Consider the following 27,500-nt stretch of genomic DNA (forward strand, 5'->3'; position numbering starts at 1 on the left):
TCCCCCAGACGACCGAAATCAAAGAAAAAACTGCCGCGGGACCAAGCCGTTCAAGGAAATGCCGTGGCGATTTTACAGTAACAGACTTGTCTTGCCTGAGAGCGGCCGCGCACCGGCAGCAGCACACAGAGAGCGGAGAGCGATTTGCAAAATAGATCATAGGTGAAACACACTTTGAAACACCTCAGAAAGGCCAGAATCAACATCTGCCCATCGCCCACGCATTCCCCGGCCCATCTTGACTCGCACAAGGAGCGTCTGCACGCAGGCAAGCAGGCAGGCAGGCACACAGGCAGGCAGCAGCAAAAGCGCTTCTGACACGCCCGCTGTACAGCGGAGGGAGGAGGGAGGAGGGAGGAGGGAGGAGGGAGGAGGGAGTTTGAATGAGAGGGGTGTTTCCTGTTGTTATGGAGGAAATTACTGTTCAAAACTATTGTTTAGAATGTCTGACGGTCTTACTGATGCCAAAAATGAATGGTTAAAGTGACTGTTTCACAAAAAGCCATTTATCTCTGAATAAATTTCCAGACGCTGAAACCATGCTGTACTCAACGGCTAATATCTACATAACTACTAACTCTGCAAACTAACTCTTTTAGACAGAGAAAGCACACATTCTATTAGTTATTTTTAGATGATTGGTGTTCATGAATTCTTAACAGAAAAGAATCCTCGGCTGTCTCTAAAATGAGCCAGAATCGTCAAAAACACCCCTGGCACAACTTACCTACAGGAATGAAAACATGGCTGGCATTCAATGTGTTAAAACATATTTATTATCACAAGTATATGATATTATTTGATAGTGCACTTTATTTGATTATACTAGTATTTCTCTCATTGTGATTGATTTATTACCTGTGTTTTAACACCCCTCCCTTTAATTGTAACTTATTGTTCTTACTGTAGCTCATACTGTCTGCTTTTACTTGACTTCTTTTCAACCTGATCATGCACTGTATCATGTATTATTGTACTGTTTTATGATGTCTTCTTTAACTGTAAAGTGTTTCGGGACCATGTCTCATGGTGATTTTACACTATAAATAAAACTGAATTGAATTGAATTGAGATTTCATCCGCCATTCTTTTTTCCATCTACATTTGGTAAAATGCTTATAAAAATAGTTGTACTTGGTCAAACCAAGTGATTCAGTTCTATTTGGAATCACGAGAGACAGTAGAACATGTTGCTCAGACCAAAACTAAAAACAAACGACTCTTTTTTTACCCCACTTTTTTTTCTGAGTGAGATGTTCTATGGTGCCTGTATCACAAGCAGGGATCCATCCTGTTTCACAGCCATCTCTAACAATATCTTCAGATCAGAATCTCTAAAGAGAAACATGATAGTGTTCCATAACCTCCTCATGTGTCCTTCTCGTTTGAGCTGACAGCTCTCAGCCACAGAAGAAAGGAGAGACGGAGAAGGAGAGAAAGAAAAAGAAAGAGCGGGGGAATATTAAAACAAATTAGAACCAAATGAGGCGAGTGGCGCTCCGTCCAAAACCGCTTTACACCCGGGCCCCTTGAGCATTGCCCTGCTTTTTCCACTGAGACTTTTTCAAAACCTGAGACGCACTTTACTCTATCTCCCTTTTGATTCCCTTTGTGCAAAATTCCTAGGGATTAGCGCTTGGTAACCCCCCCCCCCCATACTTGCCCATACCCCCCATACTCACCCATATCCCCCATACTCACTCATACTCACCCAGCCCCCCATACTCACCCAGACCCCCCATACTCACCTATACTCACCCAGACCCCCTCATACTCACTCATACTCACCCAGCCCCCATACTCATCCAGACCCCCTCATACTCACTCATACTCACCCAGCCCCCCATACTCACCCAGACCCCCTCATACTCACTCATACTCACCCAGACCCCCTCATACTCACTCATACTCACCCAGCCCCCATACTCACCCAGACCCCCTCATACTCACTCATACTCACCCAGCCCCCCATACTCACCCAGACCCCCCATATTCACCCATACTCACCTAGACCCCCTCATACTCACTCATATTCACCCAGCCCCCCATACTCACCCATACCCTCCCATACTCACCCAGACCCCCCCCATACTCACTCATACCCCCCATACTCACCCAGCCCCACCATACTCACCAATACCCCCCCCCCATACTTACTCATACTCACTCATACCCCCCATACTCACCCAGACTCCCCATACTTACCCATACCATCCATACTCACCCAGACCCCCCCATATTCACTCATACCCCCCTCATACTCACTCATACCCCCCCATACTCACCCATACCATCCTTACTCACCCAGACCCCCCCATACTCACTCATACCCCCCATACTCACTCATACCCCCCCATACTCACCCATACCCCCCATACTCACCCATACCATACATACTCACCCAGATCCACCCATACTCACCCAGACCCCCCCATACTCACTCATACCCCCCCATACTCACTCATACCCCCCCATACTCACTCATACCCCCCCATACTCACTCATACCCCCCATACTCACCCAGAACCCCCCATCCTCACCCATACCCTCCATACTCACCCATACCCTCCATACTCACCCAGATCCCCCCATACTCACCCAGACCCCCCATACTCACCCAGACCCCCATACTTACCCAGACCCCCATACTCACTCAGCCCCTCCCATACCCCCCCATACTCCCTCAGATGCCCCCCCCCCATACTCACCCAGCTCAACAAAACACTAACTATTGCAACATGTGTTTGCTCATGTGCATGTGTGAGTGTGAATATCGAAAGGCAGACTGTGTGCAGGCATGAGGGTCTGCATGTGTGGTGTGTGTGTGTGTGTGTGTGTATGTGTGTGGTGTGTGTGTGGTGTGTGTGTGTGTGTGTGTGTGTGTGTGTGTGTGTGTGTGTGTGTGTGTGTGTGTGTGTGCGCGTGTGTGCGTGTGTGTGTGTGTGTGTGTGTGTGTCTGGTGTGTGTGTGTGTGTGTGTGTGTGTGTGTGTGTGTGTGTGTGTGGTGTGTGTGTGTGTGTGTGTGTGTGTGTGTGTGTGTGTGGTGTGTGTGTGTGTGTGTGTGTGTTTGGGCGCGTGCGTGTGTGAATAGAGTACGGGAAGGGGAGGTTGGTTTCTCTCCTGACATCCAAGTTAAGACGTCATCCTGAGAGGCTGTCAGCTCCGAGTCATCCCTGAAGACAGAGTGGCACCGAGCAGAGCAAACACACACACACACACACACACACACACACACACCACACACACACACACACACACGCAAACACGTCTTGGTCTGGTGCCAACACTACACTTTCAAATGTCTCATTTGTGAGGTGAATCTGGTTGGAGCGCAGGACGCAACGTTACATGGCGATGTTGGAGCACATACGTATAGAGTTTCCTCTCCGGGCATACTGCGGGGGAACTGTTATGGGAAATAAAAAGCGCTTGGCCGACATTCATGGTTGCCTCTCCATTGTACTCAGGGGTTTTGGCTGGAACTGCCTCTCTCTGTCCCCATGAGAGGATATGGAAATAAAGTCTTATTAACCGGGCCTACGCTGCAGCAGAACCAGTATCCCTTTATTGCCCCGGCACTGACGCTAAGACTCTGCTGGTGTCCACATCACTCTGCTGGTGTCCACATCATGCCAGGGAAGCCAGGCAGCAAATACACACTTCATTGGGAAACAGACCTACGTTAGGCCAAGCATCAGACCTACATTAGGCCAAGCATCAGACCTACGTTAGGCCAAGCATCAGACCTACGTTAGGCCAAGCATTAGACCTACGTTAGGCCAAGGATCAGACCTACGTTAGGCCAAGCATCAGACCTACGTTAGGCCAAGCATCAGACCTACGTTAGGCCAAGCATCAGACCTACGTTAGGCCAAGCATCAGACCTACGTTAGGCCAAGCATCAGACCTACGTTAGGCCAAGCATCAGACCTACGTTAGGCCAAGGATCAGACCTACGTTAGGCCAAGCATCAGACCTACGTTAGGCCAAGCATCAGACCTACGTTAGGCCAAGGATCAGACCTACGTTAGGCCAAGCTGATGTTCTCAACGTGCAACATATGGAATGGGGTTCACGAAAGGCTTCAGGGAGCCAGAAGTAAACGTTGTGTTGTTGTTTTTTACAATTCTGAATCCTTGTATTAGAAACCGCCATTTTGAATTCACTCAAGGACATTGCCGCTGTAGCTCTCAAAAATGATCAACACTGACGGCTTCCACAAAACGCGTCCGGCAAAATGCTTCAATATGTTGCAGAAGATAGTCGGCGATCTTGAGAGGCAGCCAACACCGCCCTTACTGTGCTGTTCTCGAACACTGCCTTAAAACTTTCCTCGCCACGCTCCTTCCACTAGAGCCCATTTACTATGATTACCAATAACAATAACATAGCCATTATCTTTTATTATGGCGTTTTCCCAAGGCCCCACCAGCTTCCCTGACACTTTGATAAACGCCTCCTATTTCAACCTTGTATACCTTGGCTCTGACTTCCCTTAATAGTGGCAGTTTGTTTGGGTACCTGACTCGAAACGACATAAACGGCAGTGGTCCACTAAATAGATGGTAAAGCTACCTAAGGCTGCTTTACTGCGGGGCGGGCTGCTGCTAGCCTCCCAGCGTGCTATTTGATATAATGGTTGTCTCGCCTTACTCCTCTGGTTCATCTGGTGAGACATGTCTGAGACGGTATTAGAGTGTTAGCAGCAATCATTCTTACTTTTGAACTTGCATTCATTTTGATGCAGAGAGATGAAAAGCAGAATACAGATTTGTCCCACCGCTACAATGTCTTATCGAACAAAAAGATGTCCAAAAAGTACATCGAAGAAAAAATAGCTCTGTGATAACAATTATTTCTGGAAAAAATGCACGCAAATAGTGAGCAGAACAGTAAGAACAGATTGCTTACAGAGACTCCAGGAAGTGCTATAAATGTCAGACAATTCCAAATATGCGAGTGGCTGGGCGGGGATGTTTTCAATAGATGCTACTAGCACACGTGTTTTCCTTCTGACTGGGGTGATGACTGTGCATTCCAGAGGGTCTCGACCCTGTTTCACCTCCCAGTAGCATGACTCAGCCCTCAACCTCGAGTCTCTCCTCCCGGGGTCCCCTGTTTATGATGTCACAAAAGGGCCAGTCGCTCTCCTGTAACAGTGGCTCGCCCCGGAGAAAGTCAGAACCCAGCTGGAGTGTCAACCCCCCCCCCCCCCACACACACCCCCCGCCTTCCCCATCCCCCCTCGTAAACGAGCATGTCCAATCTACCGACTGCGTTTCATTCAAACCAGACCACATCAATCAGGGGCCTGAACTTTAAAGGCCAGGTCTCTTCTTCTCCGGCAACATAGGAGAAAAACACGGAGCTGTTAAAAGAAAAGGACCTCACACTTGCACGCCGCCGCCCGCCACACTTTAACACCGCACCTCTGCTGGTGGACCACACATCACAGCGTCGGTCCCCGGACCACACAGCAACCCTCCCCCCCCCCCCCCCCCCCATAAGGCCTGCAAAATACCCTGTGAGACCTCACACTAGGCTGTAGCGCGGCTCGATAGGACCTGAGAAAACCCTACACACCTGTAAGTCACGCAAACCGCCTGAGAGCAACTCTGCCTTGCATAGGTAGGTAGCGTAAAATCCCCGCGCAACAATGACAAACCTGGAAAGTGTTTGGAGCCGTGACTGTTTGGATGTGTTTTACTCGACGGAATGAGGTGCAAAGGAAGCGTAAGATCCGCTTCAGCCCCAGGCTATGTTCCCAATGGCGAGGGAAGGAGGATAGCCAAGAGTGCATAGCAGGAAGCTGCTACGGGGGGAAGCCAGATGGACGCGGGGCGGGATGGATGGGTAGATAGGGGAGTGGAGGCAGAGAGGCCGGGGCGAGGAGAGAGGAGAGTGGGAAGGATTCCCATGGGTGGGGACGGGAAGGCAGCCTCGTGATGGAAGGCTTTCAAACTCCTTTCATCGGCTGCCTGAGGACTGGAGCTTTACAAGAGCAAGATGAGCCCGGCGCCACTGGAGCGGCTTGGCGCTCTCCAACGAAACCCAGACGCAGAGACGGAGCAGGACCCCCCCCCCCCCCCACCCTCGTCCCCCAAACCCAAATCCACCAGCCCCAAATCCCCATCGACCTCAGCACTGCCTCCACAGACAAACACATTACAGGAAGGCTCCCACATAGCTGTGTTACTTTCTGAACTTCAGTTGTCACTGGAGCTCCAGGATGGAGCTTCTGACACCAGTTTATGGAGTCCTGCATTGTTGAACCACGTAACCCTCACGGTCTGAGAATGCAATACTTGGAAAGCGCGTGGAAGAAGAGTATCTCAGTGTTGAAACAGCTTCCTGCCTTTGTCTGCCATTTTTTTTCTTTCACGGTCACATTTATGAGAGGAAGTAGCGAAGGTCATGTCACCGATCACGACCTTAAGAGTTTATAGAGCTTGTGAAAAATGCAAGTATGAAGAGATTTGCACCGGGCCTTCTGGCGCCGCACCGGTCCGATCTCTGCCCTTACCAGTCCAGACTAAGAGAGCGCCTCCTGTAGGACGGAGGTCCGTCCGAGGCAGGCTTCTCTGCTTTGGCCGGACGCTCTTTCAGGGAGAGGCGATGGCCCGATTCTGACCTGCAAGAAAGAGCAGAAAAGGAATGAATGAGAAAAAAGCCTCCGGGAGCTTTGCACTGCGGTCTACACACTGATGTCTCTACACACTGATGTCTACACACTGATGTCTCTACACACTGATGTCTACACACTGATGTCTCTACACACTGATGTCTCTACACACTGATGTCTACACACTGATGTCTCTACACACTGATGTCTACACACTGATGTCTACACACTGATGTCTCTACACACTGATGTCTCTACACACTGATGTCTACACACTGATGTCTCTACACACTGATGTCTACACACTGATGTCTCTACACACTGATGTCTCTACACACTGATGTCTACACACTGATGTCTCTACACACTGATGTCTCTACACACTGATGTCTCTACACACTGATGTCTCCACACTGATGTCTACACACTGATGTCTCTACACACTGATGTCTCTACACACTGATGTCTCTACACACTGATGTCTACACACTGATGTCTCTACACACTGATGTCTCTACACACTGATGTCTACACACTGATGTCTACACACTGATGTCTCTACACACTGATGTCTACACACTGATGTCTCTACACACTGATGTCTCTACACACTGATGTCTACACACTGATGTCTCTACACACTGATGTCTACACACTGATGTCTACACACTGATGTCTACACACTGATGTCTCTACACACTGATGTCTCTACACACTGATGTCTCTACACACTGATGTCTACACACTGAGGGGAGGTCTACACACTGATGTCTTGAGGGGAGGTCTACACACTGATGTCTACACACTGATGTCTCTACACACTGATGTCTACACACTGATGTCTACACACTGATGTCTCTACACACTGATGTCTACACACTGATGTCTACACACTGATGTCTCTACACACTGATGTCTCTACACACTGATGTCTACACACTGATGTCTACACACTGATGTCTCTACACACTGATGTCTACACACTGATGTCTACACACTGATGTCTCTACACACTGATGTCTACACACTGATGTCTCTACACACTGATGTCTACACACTGATGTCTCTACACACTGATGTCTACACACTGATGTCTACACACTGATGTCTCTACACACTGATGTCTCTACACACTGATGTCTCTACACACTGATGTCTACACACTGAGGGGAGGTCTACACACTGATGTCTTGAGGGGAGGTCTACACACTGATGTCTCGACAAGCCTCCGGGAGCTTTGCACTGCGGTCTACACACTGATGTCTACACACTGCGGTCTACACACTGATGTCTCTACACACTGATGAGGTCTACACACTGATGTCTACACACTGATGTCTACACACTGCGGTCTACACACTGATGTCTCGAGGGGAATTTCTCTGCAGTAGCTGAACAAGCAACATTCTACTTTCAACTACTTTCAACTCTCATCATACACACTTCAACAGCAGTTAACGTCAAGCATTGGCTGACCTGGCAGTGCACTATCACCACTGACATTCCACTTTCCAACTTCTCAGTACTGATACAAGCTCAGAAGAAAACCTGTTTTCAGCAGATTTTTGTGTGTGTCTGTAAGATTCTTTGACAAAAGTAAGTGTATGAGTCCCCCAGAGGGGCCAACATTGGTGGTCCATGAGCTCTTAGAATAAGTCAAACTGTTCTAACAAAAAGGGTTATTGGGCGTCCGGGGTAGATTCCCTGCCTACTAGGGCTGTGGCGATTCACTTATCTCCCGATTCGATACTATCACGATACTTGGGTGCCGATTCGATATATATTGCGATTCTTAAGTATTGCGATTCTACGATTCGATATTACGATTTATTGCGATTTTTGTTTCTTTTTTTCTTTTCTTTTTTCAGTTTGTTTGCTTTTTACACTAGATTAGAACATGGGAAAAGTTGAATCATACACTAGAGACTGTAGATTATATCATGAGTAGGGCTGGGCGATATAGTTAAAAACAGGGGCGGACTGGGATCATAATTCAGGCCGGGCATTAGATACCAAGCAGGCCAGGCCGATATGGGCCGACGCGCGTGAAATTTGTCCGTTTGAAGCCCAATTTGGGCCAAGTCCAATTTTACAATGAGATTCACCCACTTTAACCCTGAAGTGTAATTATTACTTCAGACTAACTAATAAAGTAATAAAACCACTAGTAAACCAGTAGGCGGCGCCTGGCCTGCTGTTCAGTGAGTGGCCTGACTGCGGGCACCCAATTTTTTTTTTTTTTTTTTTTTTTTTTGCGATGATCGATTCTGGAATAAAAGATCGATTCAAAAAATCGTGACATTAAAAATCGCGATACTTAAGTGAATCGATTTTCCCCCCCACCCCTACTGCCTACCAACACGAGGTGTCGCAGGTTCGAGCCGCTGTGTTACCCATGGCTTGGTCGGGCGTCCATACAGGCACAATTGGCCCGTGTCTGCAGGGGGAAGCCGGATTAAGGGTATGTGTCCTCCTCCCACGTGCTACGTCCTGCTGGTGAAGCTCCCCGCTGTCAGGTGGCAACTGCACACGTGTCTCGGCTCTCCCCAGATCAGAGGGCAGAGGGGGGTGGAGCAACGGTAGGGACAGCAGGGGGAATTGACCAAGTATAATTGGGGAAGAAAAGCAGCTATCGTAGGAAAAACTCCACAACAACTTCAAGCCCAATGCTAAAGTCAGTTCCCGCAGGCCTCACAAAACTCTGCAACCCATGAAGCTGATCAACAGTGTAACAATGCTGCAGGTCCCAGAAGTCGCGTTATGGCTTTCAGGGAAAACCGCACACTTCCTGCCTCATTTTCCTCCAAATCTCGACACAGAAAGAAAATGTGACGTCCCACACGTTTGAATCTCCTCCGCTGGGCTGCCAATGTTCCAGCTCAACCTTTCGCTCAAAATTAAAAACAGCAAATGCAATATTTCTTCCATTCCAGCCGAGCTACACATTTGATGAGATTCAGCGTTGCAATGTTGCTGCGGGGACCAATCCAAACGTAATAGTATTTTCCAGAGCCGTGTAGATAGAAGAGTCCCGACATCTCCATTCACTCCAATGGACCAGTTTTTTTTACTTTCAAGAGTTCCAGGAAATAAGGTCCTGGATTAAGCATCACTGTCGAGTTGCAGCAAAATGGACAGTTTGTGTTGTACTCTGAAAGGGTTCCCCCCCCCCTTGAATCAAATTGTACATTATCAGCTTTATTTTAGCATGCAAAAGTAGCGCGAGACCCATTCCTGGCTGTTCATTGGCTAATGAGTCTCGCATTTTGGTCCTCCGCTGACGCCACTCCCTCTCTAGAGGACACTAGTATTTTCTATCAAAGACCAGAGCTCACAGAGGGACACTGCCTTAAGGTGAGCACTGAAATAATGTGTTGTAGGCTACATATTAAAAAAAAAACCCTGTTAACAAAGGTTTGTATAAATATAGCTAGACTGAATAGAAATCAGTGAATAACTTCAAGTGAAGTGAGAGAGGCCTTTGAAGCTAAGTTATCTCCAAGCTGTAACTGTACTTGATTCACCATCACATGATTCTCCTTTGAAGCAACAAAGGAGATACGATCAGACCAAGGTCACATGATGAGTGTTCAACTAATGATGTCATGATTTCAAACTGATCGAAGATTAGAGAAGAACGATGGCCGGGCATCATGCAGCATTCCTCCTTCCTATAATCACACACGCACGCACGCACGCACGCACACACACACACACACACACACACACACACACACACACACACACACACACACACATGCTGTTTCCATTTGATTATGAAATGATCAAACATCTCTAATGATGACTCATGCATACTCGCACACATACATAGATCTCCTCTCAACTGCAGCCAGAAAGCCTTTTAGTCTCCATGGTGAGCTCTGTTGGAGACAAGCTGCGTCCCACTGGGGTGCACCCTGCCCCCCCCTGCCCCTGCACCCTGCCCCCCCCCCTGCCACTGCACCGTCCCACGCACCCTGCTGCCACGCACCCTGCTGCCACACACCCTGCTGCCACGCACCCTGCTGCCACGCACCCTCCCACGCACCCTGCTGCCACACACCCTGCTGCCACACACCCTGCTGCCACGCACCCTGCTGCCACACACCCTGCTGCCACACACCCTGCTGCCACACACCCTGCTGCCACACACCCTGCTGCCACACACCCTGCTACCCTCCTGCCACACACCCTGCTGCCACACACCCTGCTGCCACGCACCCTGCTGCCACACACCCTGCTGCCACACACCCTGCTACCCTCCTGCCACACACCCTGCTGCCACACACCCTGCTGCCACGCACCCTGCTGCCACACACCCTGCTGCCACACACCCTGCTGCCACGCACTGGAAGCACAAAGCCTCGCCTCTGCCACCATTATCATCATTATCATCGGCTCGTGTAAGATGCCGCAGCAGCTATCAACGTTCACATACGGCTTTGATCAAAAACACCACTGATGTCGTCATTCACAATATTACTGGACAGTGACATGGATGATTACTGGACAGTGACATGGCTGATTACTGGACAGTGACATGGATGATTACTGGACAGTGACATGGCTGATTACTGAGCAGTGACATGGATGATTACTGGACAGTGACATGGATGATTACTGGACAGTGACATGAATGATTACTGAGCAGTGACATGGCTGATTACTGGACAGTGACATGGATGATTACTGGACAGTGACATGAATGATTACTGGACAGTGACATGAATGATTACTGGACAGTGACATGGATGATTACTGGACAGTGACATGAATGATTACTGGACAGTGACATGGCTGATTACTGGACAGTGACATGGATGATTACTGGACAGTGACATGGATGATTACTGAGCAGTGACATGGATGATTATTACTGGACAGTGACATGGATGATTACTGGACAGTGACATGGCTGATTACTGGACAGTGACATGGATGATTACTGGACAGTGACATGGATGATTACTGGACAGTGACATGGATGATTACTGGACAGTGACATGGATGATTACTGGACAGTGACATGGCTGATTACTGGACAGTGACATGGATGATTACTGGACAGTGACATGGCTGATTACTGGACAGTGACATGGATGATTACTGGACAGTGACATGGATGATTACTGGACAGTGACATGGATGATTACTGAGCAGTGACATGGATGATTATTACTGGACAGTGACATGGATGATTACTGGACAGTGACATGGCTGATTACTGGACAGTGACATGGATGATTACTGGACAGTGACATGGCTGATTACTGGACAGTGACATGGATGATTACTGGACAGTGACATGGCTGATTACTGGACAGTGACATGGATGATTACTGGACAGTGACATGGATGATTACTGGACAGTGACATGGCTGATTACTGGACAGTGACATGGATGATTACTGGACAGTGACATGGATGATTACTGGACAGTGACATGGATGATTACTGAGCAGTGACATGGATGATTATTACTGGACAGTGACATGGATGATTACTGGACAGTGACATGGCTGATTACTGGACAGTGACATGGATGATTACTGGACAGTGACATGGCTGATTACTGGACAGTGACATGGATGATTACTGGACAGTGACATGGCTGATTACTGGACAGTGACATGGATGATTACTGGACAGTGACATGGCTGATTACTGGACAGTGACATGGATGATTACTGGACAGTGACATGGATGATTACTGGACAGTGACATGGATGATTACTGGACAGTGACATGGATGATTACTGGACAGTGACATGGATGATTACTGAGCAGTGACATGGATGATTACTGAGCAGTGACATGGATGAGTGACGACGTGGCGATGCTTCCACCTGCAGTGATTCAGCAGGCAAAGTGGCATAATGTCATAATATGATGTTATTATTGTCATGTAGATGCAGAGGTCTGACAGAAGAACACTGAATGGGTCATTTGTTTGTTTTGTCCAAGAGACTGCTTGACCCCAGAGAGAGACTGCTTGACCTCAGAGAGAGGGTCCTGTCCACTGTAAACACTGGCATGAAAAACTGATGATATTGTATCAAGGCCTTTATTACATCAGGGACTTAACTTAAAGGGACAGCTCACTCTAAAATCCAAAATATGTATTTTCCCTCTCACCTGTTAGTGCCATTTATCCATCTAGATTGTTTTGTGTTAGTTGCCTGAGTTTTGGAGATATCGGGCGCAGGGCCGTAGCCAGGGTTCCGAAATAGGGGAGGTCAGGGCGCCGCCGAAAAAAAATTGAGTTTTTTTTTCCCCCTTTTTAAGCCATATTTAGAGTAATATATCATTTTAAATCAACATTAGGATTATACTGTTGTGATGTCATTATTCAGTATATTCTCTTTCATGTCACCACCTGCTCAGCTCTCCTGTCAACATAATTGTAACTAACAAACACAAACTGTTTTAGCCAAATTCATATCAAAATGACACCTACAAACACAGGTACACAACCCAAGCCGTACACAACACACAAAGTTACTTAGACAGACTAGACACTTACTTTCTTGGTTGTTGCTAAAAAATCTGTCAGTGTGTGTCACTCACTGTCTGTCGTTCACTCGCTCACTGTCTCGCAGCTCGCTCACCTTCAATTATCTCGCCAGGCAGACAGACAGTCATCACTCACCACCATGCTGCTGCTGCTCTCTCAGAATCAAGTTACCGCGGACGCGGCGTCAGATGACTTCCTGCCTGACCTGCCTTTCGTTTCAAAATAAAAGCGATCCCGTGTTTTTCATGCTTTTTCTGTTTTCCATGCAGATTGTTTTATTTTTTTACAATCTTCGTTCTCAGGACACTCTACAATTTTCTGTTCCCAAAGTCCGAACTGAATTGGGGAATAAAGCTTTTAGGTTCTCTGCACCCACCGCATGGAACAGTCTGCAGTCTGATCTTAAACTTAATAGCTTAGTAACCTTAAATGGTTTTAAGGCTATGGTAAAATCTCTTGAGAACAGGCTGTCTGTATGCAAATGTTTTATTTGATCATTTTAATGTTTTTCAATTGTATGTGTTTATGTGTTTGTTTGTTGTAACTTTGTGTTGCTGCTGTTTCTTGGCCAGGTCTCTCTTGTAAAATAGATCTTTGATCTCAATGGGACAAACCTGGTTAAATAAAGGCTAAAAAAAAAAAAAAAAAAAAAAAAAAAAAAAAAAAACTCTGAAATATTAAAAAAATCTCTGAAATATTAGGGGAGGTCCGGACCTCCCCGTCCTCATAGCTAGCTACGGCCCTGGGCGTAGAGATTTTGGCCTTCTCTCCAATACAATGGAACTGGATGGCACTAGGCTTGTGATGCGCAAAGTGCAAAAAAGAAAAATGCATTTGAAAAACTCAACAGCAATGTCTCTTTCTATAAATAATGACCCGGTTACTGAAGATAATCCACAGACCTTGTTGTGAGCAGTTTCATGTAGGAACAATTTTCTTTCGACCAAACTACACCCTCTAGCTGCTAGCTAGTTCCTACATGAAACTGCAGCTAGCAGTAGCTATCTGGCAGCTAGTGGGAGTAGTTTGGTCGAAAAAGAAAATAGTTCCTAGATTATCCTGCTCACAACAGGGTCTGGATTATCTTGGGTAACCGGGTCATGACTTCTGCTTCTTTCGATTTCTGGAAAGAGACATTGCTGTTGATTTTCTCAAATGTATTTTTTGGGCGCTTTGAGCACCAATGCGTGCCATCCAGTTCCATTGTATTGGAGAGAAGACAGACATCTCTACGCCCGATATCTCCAAAACTCAAAGCAACTAGCACAAAATGATCTAGATGGATGCATAGCACTACAGGTGAGAGGAAAAATATGTATTTTGGATTTGAAGGGTGAGCTGTCCCTTTAACGTTCACACTGGGGCCAAAACTGCTGAGATCTTGGAAATGAAAGTGAAAGCCTTTTCAGTTGAAATACTCCTTTTGCGGCTGAGCATTTTGTTACCTTGCTTGGAACAAGTCTTTAATTTTCTTTTATTCATTTAGATTTTCTTTTAAATAAGGTGAGACTCTATAAGCCCCTCCGGGTTTCTTTCCCTCACCAGCTCAGTGGCCTTGTGGTCTGAGTGTCCGCCCTGAGACTGGGAGGTTGCGAGTTCGATCCCTGGCCGAGTCATACCAAAGACTATAAAAATGGGACCCATTTGCCTCCCTGCTTGGCACTCAGCATCAAAGGGTTGGAATTGGGGGGTTAAATCACCATGTGATTCCCGAGCGCGGCATGGGTCAAATGCGGAGAACAAATTTCACACATTGTGTGACAATCAGTGGGACTTTACCTTTACAATTTTCTTTGTATTAAGATACTTGTACTATCTGTTGTTATTCATTTTTTCTTTGTGCAAATAAACAATAATAAACATGTTCTGATCTTTTTTTTTTACTGACATAAAACCAAGTGTCCCATAATAAGATTTCCCCATTGTCCCACTTCATCTCACCTCTCTCTCAAAATAGGCTGAGTCTAAATCCACACCCTTGACAGGCACCATAAATCAACAACCGACTGGACGAATGCTTTCTGGCATGAAAGGAAATCACATTATTTTTAAGAAATCACATTCTTTCGTTGCTAAACTTCCACCATGATGTCGGCTTGCAATAAACGTTTCTGAGGATAGAATTATCTGTACCGGTATTGTTGAAATATTTGCTGAATTTCGGGGAGTCTTTAACTTAAAAAGGTATATAGCATTTTGCAATGAAACCCTTCTCCAGCAGCGCCCTAGACGCAGCTGTTTCACTATAAAGAGGTTTGCCATAAGCTGAGCTGAGAACGCATGACTTCTCATTGCCCATGACCTCATGCTATGGCTTATCTATTAGAATAACCCGCTCCCCGCTCCGCTCCGCTCCGCCCCGCCCCACCCCACCGCGCTCCCCTTCTTTCCCACTACACCCTCAACTACTGTTTCCTGACCCTCCGCCAGCTTCTCCAAAGAGCTGCTTGACCTCCGAGACAAAGAGGCATATTTTCCTGTATGAATCACACAGACGGGGTGTGGGATTCTGCTCCGATGGCAGAGCAACTTCTCATTTGAGGGTAGATGAAGCCGGGCCGGGCCGGGCCGGGCTTGGCCCTCTTCAAGGGCTCTTAATTGAATTAGTGCCAGCTACACTGCCAGCCACCACTGTTGACTTCCCTGAACATCAACTGTAGTCTTCAGAGTGGTCCAAGACATACTCATTCACTAATAATAATAATAACAATACGTTATTATTATTATTATTATTATTCATAATAATACTAATAATAACAATAACAATAGGCTACAAAAGCAATTAAGATCAGGTTTTGGGTCATCACTGGTTGTTCATAATTGGCTCGGTTTATGTGGAGCTATAACGCTAAGCCTCAGACCGATGGTTATAGCGACGGCTCCCTGTAAAACTTCAATGGCACATTTGGATCAAACGCATGACACAACACACAATAGGATGATGACTTCAATGGCTTGAAAACACACAGGATCATGAGTTCAAAGACGCGGGCCCGACGGACAGAGATGAGGAATCAGGGAATCCCTTTGTAGGGTTTAGAGGGAAACGGGCCGTGTGAAGCAGGTGCGTCTCAGCGGAGGGGATCTGCTGGCAACTGGCTGACTTTTGGCTCCCTGAGAGCCCTGGGGCCCCCCGCCCCGCCCGCCCCGCCCCGCCCCGTGCAGCTGTCGCCGATAACATCATCACAGCGGGCTCCACTGTGATGATGCAATCCCCTCGGAGGGCCCCCATGTGCACCGGGATAGCCCAGTCGATTAGTTCTCCTCTCATCAGACCGGTGTTTTCTCTCTCATATTACTGAAGTTAGACAAACACGCTCATTCGATGGTGTTTCCTCGTGGATTGAGGCACGAGGAAAGTGAGATCCCCAAAATGTGAAGATGATGTGACCTTGAAGCCGTATGTGTCCTGCACACGTCACTGCCCAAGCTTTTGATCTCTGGCCCTACTTACCGCATGCTGCAGAAAGACTGGACACTGAAGGAACTGGTGACGGTTCATCACTTAAATGTCCTATTTGCTTGAAAGTTAGAAGATGTTTTATAGCATGCTTCCACCATGACAACACATGGGGGGAAGGGGGGTGAGTCTAGCTGTTTGTGCACCATTTGATACACACGATCCTGTAATTAACCCATTGATACCTGATGCAGCATTTGTGTGTGTATCCCTTTAAGACTGCGAACCGCATTAACGCGGTTCGCGGTCTTAAAGGGATACGCACACAAATGAGGGATATACACGCAAATGCTGCATCAGGTATCAATGGGTTAAGCATGTTATATTTGGTATCTTTGGAAACCTTAGGATCTCGACTAGAAGTTCAAATCAAGTTGTGTGTGTATGAAACATGTATTGATCGTGCACGAGGGAGCGTATGGTGCAACAAGTGGTTTTAAAGCAATTGAGGAAGATTAATCTATCAGTAACTGTCAATGGTTTTAGTAACTGTACTTCACAACTCCCCATCTCTCTCTCTCTCTCATATTCTCTAACTCTCTCCCTCACCTACCAAGAGTCCCGTGACCACCCCCCCCCCCGCAACTGCGCCAGTGTCTACAAAACCAAATATCTGACAGAATAACAGAATGCTTCTGATACATCCCTCTCAACTGCCTCCCTCACTCCAGTGTGACTTAGATTACCAACTTACCCGCATTAGTAACTGTCCCCGATCCTGCAGCACAAGAGCGCTTTTGTCAGCGCTGAATGGCCCGTGTGGTGATGCACACTTCACGCCGCACACTCATACGTTCACACTGCAATGGATCGCTTTCAGGCAAACAACTCACCTAATGTCACCATCCCTCTCTGTTCTGTTGCCATGGCAGCAATTAAGTGTTCAGAGGTATTCATGTGCAGAACAAGCTCTGCTAAAGAGCCGATTGTTCCTGTCCTCGGTACACAAAGCTATCGACTGTGCACTTTGACCCCGCACATAGCCTTAGTAACCCGCTGCTATTTGAGACCAGAGTTAAGACTGTGTGGAATTCTGGCAAAAACCGCCGCAGCTCAAAGACAACATTTAACGGTTGAATGTTGAGAGGTAGAGGCTTATTTATAGTATACACATCATTTATCACTGTGATTATTGATTAGTAAATGGTATGTGAATATTAACAATGACCCCAAAAAACTGTGGATGAAGGGCGAGCGCTATAATTAAGCATCAGATGAGAGAAAATTCTAACAAAATGATCCCTCACTGTTTATCTATAATGTGTCTTCTTGTTTTAATTATCACTTATGTTTAGCATGTTTGATTTACATTGACTGCAAAACACTTTGTTGAAGTAATTTGTATAAAATACACTATGCAAACAATATTTAATAGCCTATTACAGTATTGTCATCCTATTGTGTCTGTGTGTGTGTGTGTGTGTGTGTGTGTGTGTGTGTGTGTGTGTGTGTGCGTGCGTGCGTGCGTGTGTGTGTGTGTGTGTGTGTCCATATGTGTGTGTGTGCGCGCGTGTGTGTGTGTGTGTGTGTGTGTGTGTGTGTGTGTGTGTGTGTGTGTGTGTCCATATGTGTGTGCGTGTGTGTGTGTGTGAGAGCAAAATTTAGTTCGGCCACAGCTATGCCATTTTATGGGCGATCAGGCTGAAACTTTCAGGAAGTGAAAAGAGCACCCCCTGGTGACCTAACGGAGCCAAACTTTTTAATTAGGTAATTACCGGTAGATTAATTGCCGAACTTGGCCATGATGCACAATGGCTGCGCAGCCTCCACCGCGCAACTCAGGCAAGTTGAGGAGCTGTCAGAGGAGAAAACTACAGCTTCAGGGAGAAGGACATCGTGATTAAAAAAATGTGTTTCACAAATCCGATCGCGGCAGTTCTTTGTATGTACATCAAACACATATATGCTCATGTTTTTGTATCTATTCGGGAGCTATTTTCAAATAATTTTACAACATTTATGGGGCTGGGGAACTGTCTGTCTGCACTGACCAACCTGCAGCACACAGTCCATATGGAGAACACAACACTCGATACACTGCCCAGGACGGGTATTCTGCTAGTTTATTCTAATATTGAATATGATTGTGATTTGACACCTGAATATTCCTGATTTAAAGACTTAGATTTGTTCAAAGCTATATGTTAAAGATGATATATGATATATGATATATACCATCCCTGCCTGGATGGTATATTATAGATATTTGAGGGATGGGAGGACGAGAGGCAAATATGACACGAGTGCTCTGCATAACTTCTCTGATCAGAGTCCAGAAGGTTCTGTGTGAGATGTGTTTATGAAGAGATGCCATTGAAACCAACAGTAAGCATTACACAATCTATGTGGTCTGTCTGAGGTTGGGTTGCCCTTAACCACAGATCTGGGTTCAGATTACCAGACTCATCTGCAGTAAACCATCAGCAGGATAGACAAATATGTGACCCTGTATCAGCAGTTATGGCCAATGGCTGCCTACCCAAGAAAACACGTTTGGGGGGGGGGGGGCACACACACACACACACACACACACACACACACACACACACACACACACACACACACACACACACACACACACACACACACACACACACACACACACACACAAACCACTGGGATTTGTTTGATCTCTGTCTCCTGCTATGTCTGCCAATAAAGGAGCTCCAACATGCCCAAAACTCACACACACATACTGTATAACTAATGCATGCATATGCAAATTGTGTGTGTGTTCATAAACACACGCATGGGTGGAAAAACACATGCATGTGTGCACCCGCCCCGTGCACGCACACACACACACGCACGCACACACGCGCACACACACACACACACACACACACACACACACACACACACACACACACACACACACACACACACAGTTTGAACGTACCCCTCAAAGTGTTTCATTAGGCAAACAAAAAGTCTTTCAGTGGTCCAATCATAAAAGAGCACAGCCAAGCTCTGAACACTGCTAATTAAAATGTGCTCAAAGAAAGCCTTGTTTTGCACTCAGCATCTCCGTCCAAACCCATGTCTGTGTGGACGTCTCCCTACGCGCTGTGGAACCCTCTTTTATTTCACTTGGACTGCGGTCTCACCAATAAAACACATTGATATTTCTTCAAGCTAACAAGCTTTGCCCTGGTTGGTGATTGGATTACATGATTTGAATTGTTTGAAGTGTCATTGATGGCGGTGGGGGAGGAGTGAATGAGCAATAAGAGCCATTGTAGTCTTCTGCACGATACCTGGTGTACACTGCATCTTTCAGAAGCTTGCAAACAAAAAAGACTTCTCTATGGATTACATACACTTTAAAGACGAACTGAACCCGTTCGTCACGTGCGTCGCAGTCCGTTTCAGACTGAAAACATAATTTGTCTGAGATGACAAGTTGAGAGGCGGGTCATAGTATCATGTCGATGATTTGATTTGACAATTCCACCATTGATTTGTCAATTCAATTTGACAAAAATTCGACTGGCTTTGGCATTGGTCAATCATGGCGTGTTCCACCCCCAAATCGAGTGGGATTCAGCGTGTTGTCGTGCTACGTGAGTGGGATCCGCGGAGTACCAGGCAGCCAGCTGCTTCGTGCGGAGCGAGCGGACAATCCGATGCATGGGTGCTGCCCGCCTGAAATATCCGAGGGCAGACCCCTAACAACCACGCGCCTTTTACGCTATTTCTGTAAATACGATATCCCTGGAATGCTCGTTTTAACGAGCCAGTTACATTTCTTTGCATTCTTAGGGATTATAGTTTTTGTTTTTTGTTCATGTTTCTAACAATTGGCCAAGTTAGTAGTTAGTTTATGGGATAGGAATTCTGCCAGATGACAGGCACTAGGCGCCATTTTCTACTATTCTATTCTATTTTCTACTTCATTTGGAAGAGAAAATTATCCTGAAATGAAGATTTGATTGACAGCTGCATGTCGTGATATGATTGGTTGAAATGGGGTAGAAATTTGATAGTACTAGGTGACGTCAGCAAACTGTAGATTACTGTTATCAATGATATCTTGAAAAATGAACCTTTGATGTGAAAAAGTGTGAAAAACTAAAAGAAATTAGATTTTTGTGATTTTTTTTTGCATACATTATTAAATAGGTGCACTGCATACCCAGGTATGTGAACTAAAAGAAAAGAAAAGTCATCTTTGGGTTCAGCTCGACTTTAAGAAATAAAATAAATGGACTGATTAAAGATGACACTTCAAACCCCAATATGTCACTTTTTTTAACCTTAATATAACAGCTTTTAAATCATTTTGATGGTGAACTGACTTTTATTAGGGAGAATGGTGCCTCTATCATTCCCCTCCATCCACAGAAGGCATGTTTCCTGCACCATGTAAGCACTGAAGTCACCTGAATGTAACTCCATTTCCTGCTGCAGCTCTGTCAAATTAAAAGCTTTCCGCTGACAAAGTAACGCGACACTTTTATTGTTTAGAACGTATTGTAGCGTTTCAGGTAATCCAAGTATTACCTGTAATGTGATGTGCAATAGAAGTGTCTAGATTGCACCTAGGAACTAATGTGTGTGGGTGTGTTCCTAGGGGGAAGGGGGTATATAGGACCAGCGGCCAGGGGCCGGGAGTCAGTCAGGCCATGTGGGCGAGCTGACCGGGTGGTTGCAGAGCTAGCAGCGAAGCTAGCTGCTAGGAGCTATATTGTGAAGACAAGAATAAAAAGCCTGTACCAACTTCAAGTCTCCAGTTCCTTGGACAAATACTCACTTCGTTACATTGGTGTCAGCAAGTAAAGCGGTAACGCCTCTGATTCGGCCGAGAGGGGAGAGGGTGAGAAGGAACGGCAAAAGAGACTGGGTGGTGCGGTTTTTGGGCTCTAGATCTAGCGCTAGTAAGTTAGCTACCAGGGGTGCTAACTGCTAACTGCTAGCTGCTAAGACCACGTGCGATGGTGCGCGGAGAATGGCCATCGGTGAACGGGAGGAAAGGGGAGCTGACGGCGGGGATCAGCTCGATGCTGGCGGGCATGGAGGCCCGTGTGTTGAGAGAGGTCGGACGGCTGGTGGAAGAGACTCCTGCCTGGGCAGTAGAGGTGATGCGGGCGCTGCGGGAAGTCATGCAGCGGGTGGACTTGATGAGCGCGGAGGTAATGCAGCAGGGAGAGCGGCCGGAGGAGCCACGGAAGAGACTGTGTTGGACCTGCGGTGAGCCGGGCCACGTGGCGAGGTGGTGCCGAGGCGGTCCCGGGAGACGGACCGGGTATGCGGGACAACGACATGGACAGCAGGGAGCCTGCTGGGCATGCGGCGAGATTGGACACCTGGCTAGAGAGTGTCAAAAGGCTGTCGGGGACCGGAGGGCAGCGGGAGAAGAGAGACGTGCAGGCGGCGGACAGGTGAGGCTTTGTTGGACTTGCCAGTCACCGGAGCACTTGGCCAGGGACTGCACTGGGAGTGTGGAGGCCGGAGGTGAGACACGGGCTGGGGAGAGTGTGAGCAGCCGGGGAGAAGAGAACGTTGTGACGGATAGGAGAACGGTGCTGCAGGGGAACAGCCAGAGGGAAGAGAGGGACATCGTCTGCAGCGTTGTTACAGTCGGGAGAGCGACGCTCGTGTCTCCGAGTGAGCGAGGGGGGTTACCGCCGGGGGAACCGGCCCAGCCTAACCGCTATACACCCCCTAACGTTGCACTGCGGAGAGCCGAGGGGAAGATCGACGCCGGTGGTGTTCGCTCTGCTGTCCTCAACCCTGGAGGAGGGGGACAGAAAAACGAGCGAGTGCGAGGCCGGGAGGACGACGCCAGGGTCATCTGGAGAGTCGACGGGCGCGAGTGGAGACCGGAGGACGAGGATGTCGATCCGGTGCTCGTTCGTGCATTTGGCTACTGGAACAAACAAAAGGGGGGACCGAAAAGAGTGCTTCAGGTGGGACAGAAGCTGGGAAAAAGGGGGGATGGAAATGGGGTTTAAAAGAAAAGTTAAGGAAAATGTGGGGGCTTGTGTTTGAATTGAAATGTGTGAAAAAGAAGGAAATAATGAAAAACTAGACATTATGGAGTGCCTAATGGGAAACTAGACATTATGGGGGTACCTAATGGAAAACTAGACATTACGGAGTACCTAATGAAAACTGGACATTATGACGGGGGTGTTGGAAAAAAAGAAGGGACTAATTGTGGGGAATTGAAATGTTGTGGGGTTTGTGGGAATTAGATTTTGATGTGGTGATGGGAAAAATGTTGTGTTGGGTGTGTTTTGGTACAGGGGGATATGTGTGTGGGTTGTGCATGTCGCGTGGAAGCGACATTAAAGTTGGGTGGGGGAAATGTAGCGTTTCAGGTAATCCAAGTATTACCTGTAATGTGATGTGCAATAGAAGTGTCTAGATTGCACCTAGGAACTAATGTGTGTGGGTGTGTTCCTAGGGGGAAGGGGGTATATAGGACCAGCGGCCGGGGGCCGGGAGTCAGTCAGGCCATGTGGGCGAGCTGACCGGGTGGTTGCAGAGCTAGCAGCGAAGCTAGCTGCTAGGAGCTATATTGTGAAGACAAGAATAAAAAGCCTGTACCAACTTCAAGTCTCCAGTTCCTTGGACAAATACTCACTTCGTTACAGTATACTGTAGGAAGTTAAATGTATTTATCGCTCATTAGCACGATTAGTGGCACGATTAGCGACTTGTTTCAATAAAACAAGTGGACAGAACAACATTTGGGGACATTTGGAGGTATCCCGCCCCCCAGAGGCAGGCAGAGAGTACGGGCAGAAACTGTAAATGAATACTGATATATGAACGTACAAACAGGGAAGTACCACTTCTGGCAGCAGAGGGTGCTGTTGCCGCTGCTCAGCAGATTCCTACACTGTTGGGGCTTTAATTATTTCCAATTGGTGTGTAATAAATAATGCATCAAAATCAGACAACGCATCACTAAAATCAGCTCAAAAATGAAAAGTCTAAAATGTTGGCTTGGATTTTCGAGCACAACAGTTAGTTTGGGCCAATGGAGAGAGACGGCTTTTGCCAGCCTTCCCTAATCAATCTGAACAATTAGCGCCTCGACTTCCAGCCCTGATGATGGAATCATGTGTCCCACCGGTCACGTGCCAAAGGAAGGGACTCTATTTTCACTCTACGCACATTTTCTCATATGCTGCCCATCCGCCCGCTATGCTGAAGAGAGATATTTCCATCCCCCTGTGTGCCTCCGTTTGCACATCTCTGAGTCACATTCATGCTTTCATCTCTCCTCTCACATGGCGCTGCCTCACTGCTGTTTTCCATGGAGCTGGCACATAGAGAACTCTGGCCGGCTCCCTGTGCCGTTGTGTTTGACACCATTCACCCTCTGCACCGCCCTCTGCGTTTGATGTGCCAGCGTACGGCTGACTCACCCCGGGTGAGACAGATAGATGATGGATCTGCAGGCAAATGAGTCTTGAACTGAGCTGACAAGCGCACACTGGGGCCAGCAAAACCATCCGACTAAAGTGGAGACTGTAGCTTGACTACAGTACCTAAGAAAACAGGGGGAAGAAAGCAGAACAGAACCACAGACAGATCCCCGCTCGCTGCTCTTGGAACAAATGGATCTGTGGCAATTGAATAGCCATCACATTAATGAGGAGTGTAAACCCACAACTAGACATATACAGTACAGTAGGGTGCACAATGCATATAGCGCCCTCAGTCACAGACATGCAAATACTGCACGACATACACACTACAGTACATCACTACGTCCAGCCAATTACCTCCCTGTATAACCTTTCAAATACTGCACTACACATACAGTACACACATCTCTACGTCCAGCCAATTACCTCCCTGTATAACCTTTCAAATACTGCACTACACATACAGTACACTACATCACTACATCCAGCCAATTACCTCCCTGTATAACCTTTCAAATACTGCACTACACATACAGTACACACATCACTACGTCCTGCCAATTACCTCCCTCTATAACAGGGGTTCCCAACCTTTTTCGGCTCGTGACCCTACTTTGACGTCACAAAAATCTAGGGACCCGAGACATTCAAATTCCGGTAGACCATCGATAATGTCAGCAGTGACATCGTCAGTGATGTCACATAATGCTTCTTTCCCCTCGCAGAATTCTGACTTTAATGTGAGAATTCTGACTTTAACCCATTGATACCTCACGCAGCATTTGTGTGCGTATCCCTTTAAGACAGCGAACCGCGTTAACGCGGTTCACGGTCTTAAAGGGATACGCACACAAATGAGGGATATACACGCAAATGCTGCATCAGGTATCAATGGGTTAATCTCAAAACTCTACGTTTTTTTCCACAAAATTCTGACAGTAACTCGGAATTCTGACTTTATTCTCAGAATCCTGATTTAAAGTTATAATCTCAAAGATTTTCATCTACATTTTTTTAAATAATAATAGTCACTCACAACGTTGATTGAGGCTATGGTCCATTGATGGAAGCCTTTGTAATATATAGTAACACTGTTTGGATCTCAACTGCAATTACCACTCATCGCCATAGGTGTCACCCAAGAGAACAACGCTGAAATCTTAGGTCGCTTTTGCATATAAGCTGTTTGGTCCGCTTTAAACGCGTCAGAGTTCGTTTCCTCGGATAGTCCACTTCCTTTGGGGTGGTGTGAAAGCGCAAACGAACTCTGGGGTGGAACAAACAAGCGAACTCTGGTCCGCTTGAAAACGTAGGTCTCGGTATCGTTGTCTCTCAACAGGGCTTGCCTTCTCCTTTGGTACAGTACGTACTGCCTCGCTCGTCTGATCTGCAGACTGAAACGTTCAACAGCTTGCTGCCTCATCTGCTGCTCATATTGGGCACATTCTTGTTAAATATTTATTTGATAGTAACACCAACGTAAAACCAGAAATCCCTATATCGCAGGTGGTGTTGCTCCATGGTTTGTGTCCAGCGGAAGAGGAGAGATTTCCCCTCTATATTCTGTCCAATAGACGAGTGACTGTTTCGACCACGTGACATTGTTGAGAAAGTTTGGTGCGCTTGTGACAAATTGCTGTGTGAAAGTGAACCGGACCAAATGAAAATTGCAACAATGTTGCAACTTCACCCCCCAGAATCGCACCGAGTCCACCAGCTGATATGTGAAAGAGACCTTAAAGTCGAAGTGAACCGGGACGGAATGCACCAGCGCGAGCGTCGGACACTGAAAACGAATTGAGAGGCGGACCATATATGTGTCGATGATTTGATTTGACAATTCTGAGGACTGGCTTTGGCATTGGCCAATGCTGCCGTGTTCCACCCCCAAATCGAGTGGGATTCAGCCTGTTGTCATGATATGCAAGTGGGATCCACAGAGTACCAGGCAGCCAGCTGCTTCGTGCGGAGCGAGCGGACAATCCCATCCATAGGTGCTGCCCGCCCGCCTGGAATCTCCGAGAGACGACCCCTGACAGCCAGGGAGGCTGTCAGGCTCGGAGGCGCGCACCATTTTCGTTATAAATGTAAATAATATTCCTGGAATGCATGTTTCAACGAGCCAGTTACATTTCTTTGCATTCTTAGACATTACCGTTTGATTTAGTTTGCATAATTGCTCAAGTTAGTAGTTAGTTTATGGGCTAGAAACTCTGCCAGATGACAGGCACTAGGCGCCATTTTCCCCTTCATTTGGAAGAGAAAATGATACGGTAATGAAGATTTGATTGACAGCTGCATGTCGTGTTATGATTGGTTGAAATGGGGTATAAATTTGATAGTACTAGGTGATGTCAGCAAACTGTAAATTACTGTTATCAATGAAATCTTGAAAAACAAACTTTTGATGTGAAAAAGTGTGAAAAACTAAAGAAATTAGATTGTTGTGATTTGTTTTGCATACATTATTAAATAGGTGCAATGCATACCCAGGTATTTGAACTAAAAGAAAAGAAAAGTCATTCTTGGGTTCAGCTCGACTTTAAACTCAGAACTAAAAAATAATAAATAAAATAAAATAAATGCAATTGATCATCTTCGGTAGTATTCAATAGACCAAATCAGCGGGGATGTTTACATTTACTTCCGGTTACCCCTGGGTCCACACATTATAATGGCGGTGGACGGCACAAACTGACGTGTTGAAGACAAAAACAGACAAAGAAGACAAAAATGGTTCGTCCGTGTTGTGTTGTTGTTTAATATCATTCATAACAACACTTTCACTAACGTTAGTGGAGACCAGACTAGCTAATTTACCTGTTGGACCAGACCAGAGTAGACTTGAAGCTAAATTAAATTAACGTGGCGTCAGGATCTGTCTGTAACGTTAACGAGTCTGACAGACAAACAAACGTTATTAGCTAGCTAACACTACATAAAACAAACACAGAAGAAAGGCTAGATACGTCGGACAAGCATGTTTACCAACCGTTTAACCATTTAAATTGAAAGTAGTCGGCCGAAAACAACGAGAGGGTTTGACAGCATTTATTTGACAACACGCACATTTAAACCTGCCGCCTTCCCCAAGTGGTACCCGGAAGTAAATTTGTTTACATGGTGACGTCACGGTGATTTGGTCTATTGTGTGTGGTGTAAAAAAGAAGAAGAAGAAAAAAAGAAATGTCAGGCGACCCTATTTTAATTCTAGGCGACCCCATTTAGGGTCGCGACGCTAAGGTTGTGAACCACTGCTCTATAACCTTTCAAATACTACACTACATACACACATCACTACGGCCTGCCAATTACTTGCCTGTAGAACCTTTCCTAAATGAGCCGGGCCTCGACCATATGTAGCCCCGCCCACTTGACCCATTGTGTCATGACTTCCTGTTCGAAACGCCGGCTGTTTGACCTGCTCAAACTAGTCTGGTTACATCGTATAAATATATATAATATAATATAAAATATTAAAAGAATATAAAACAAAAATCCTCAGCTGTCCTCATGGTCCAG

The 27,500-nt window shown here is 46.6% G+C and overlaps 1 protein-coding gene across 1 annotated transcript in view; it reads right to left on the reverse strand.

Annotated features, from left to right (window-relative positions):
* The window catches only part of ankfn1b (ankyrin repeat and fibronectin type III domain containing 1b), a gene marked incomplete at both ends in the record, with an annotated part of 321,927 nt that overhangs the window by 68,802 nt on the left and 225,625 nt on the right, over positions 1–27,500 (reverse strand). Inside the window, one exon of the mRNA XM_083636085.1 lies at positions 6,524–6,631. Within this exon, the coding sequence (XP_083492211.1) occupies positions 6,524–6,631 (108 nt within the window). The remainder of the gene's footprint in view (positions 1–6,523; positions 6,632–27,500) is intronic.

This window comes from Poromitra crassiceps (genome assembly GCF_964638095.1).
Source record: "Poromitra crassiceps genome assembly, chromosome: 4".
Classification (NCBI taxonomy): Eukaryota; Metazoa; Chordata; class Actinopteri; order Beryciformes; family Melamphaidae; genus Poromitra; species Poromitra crassiceps.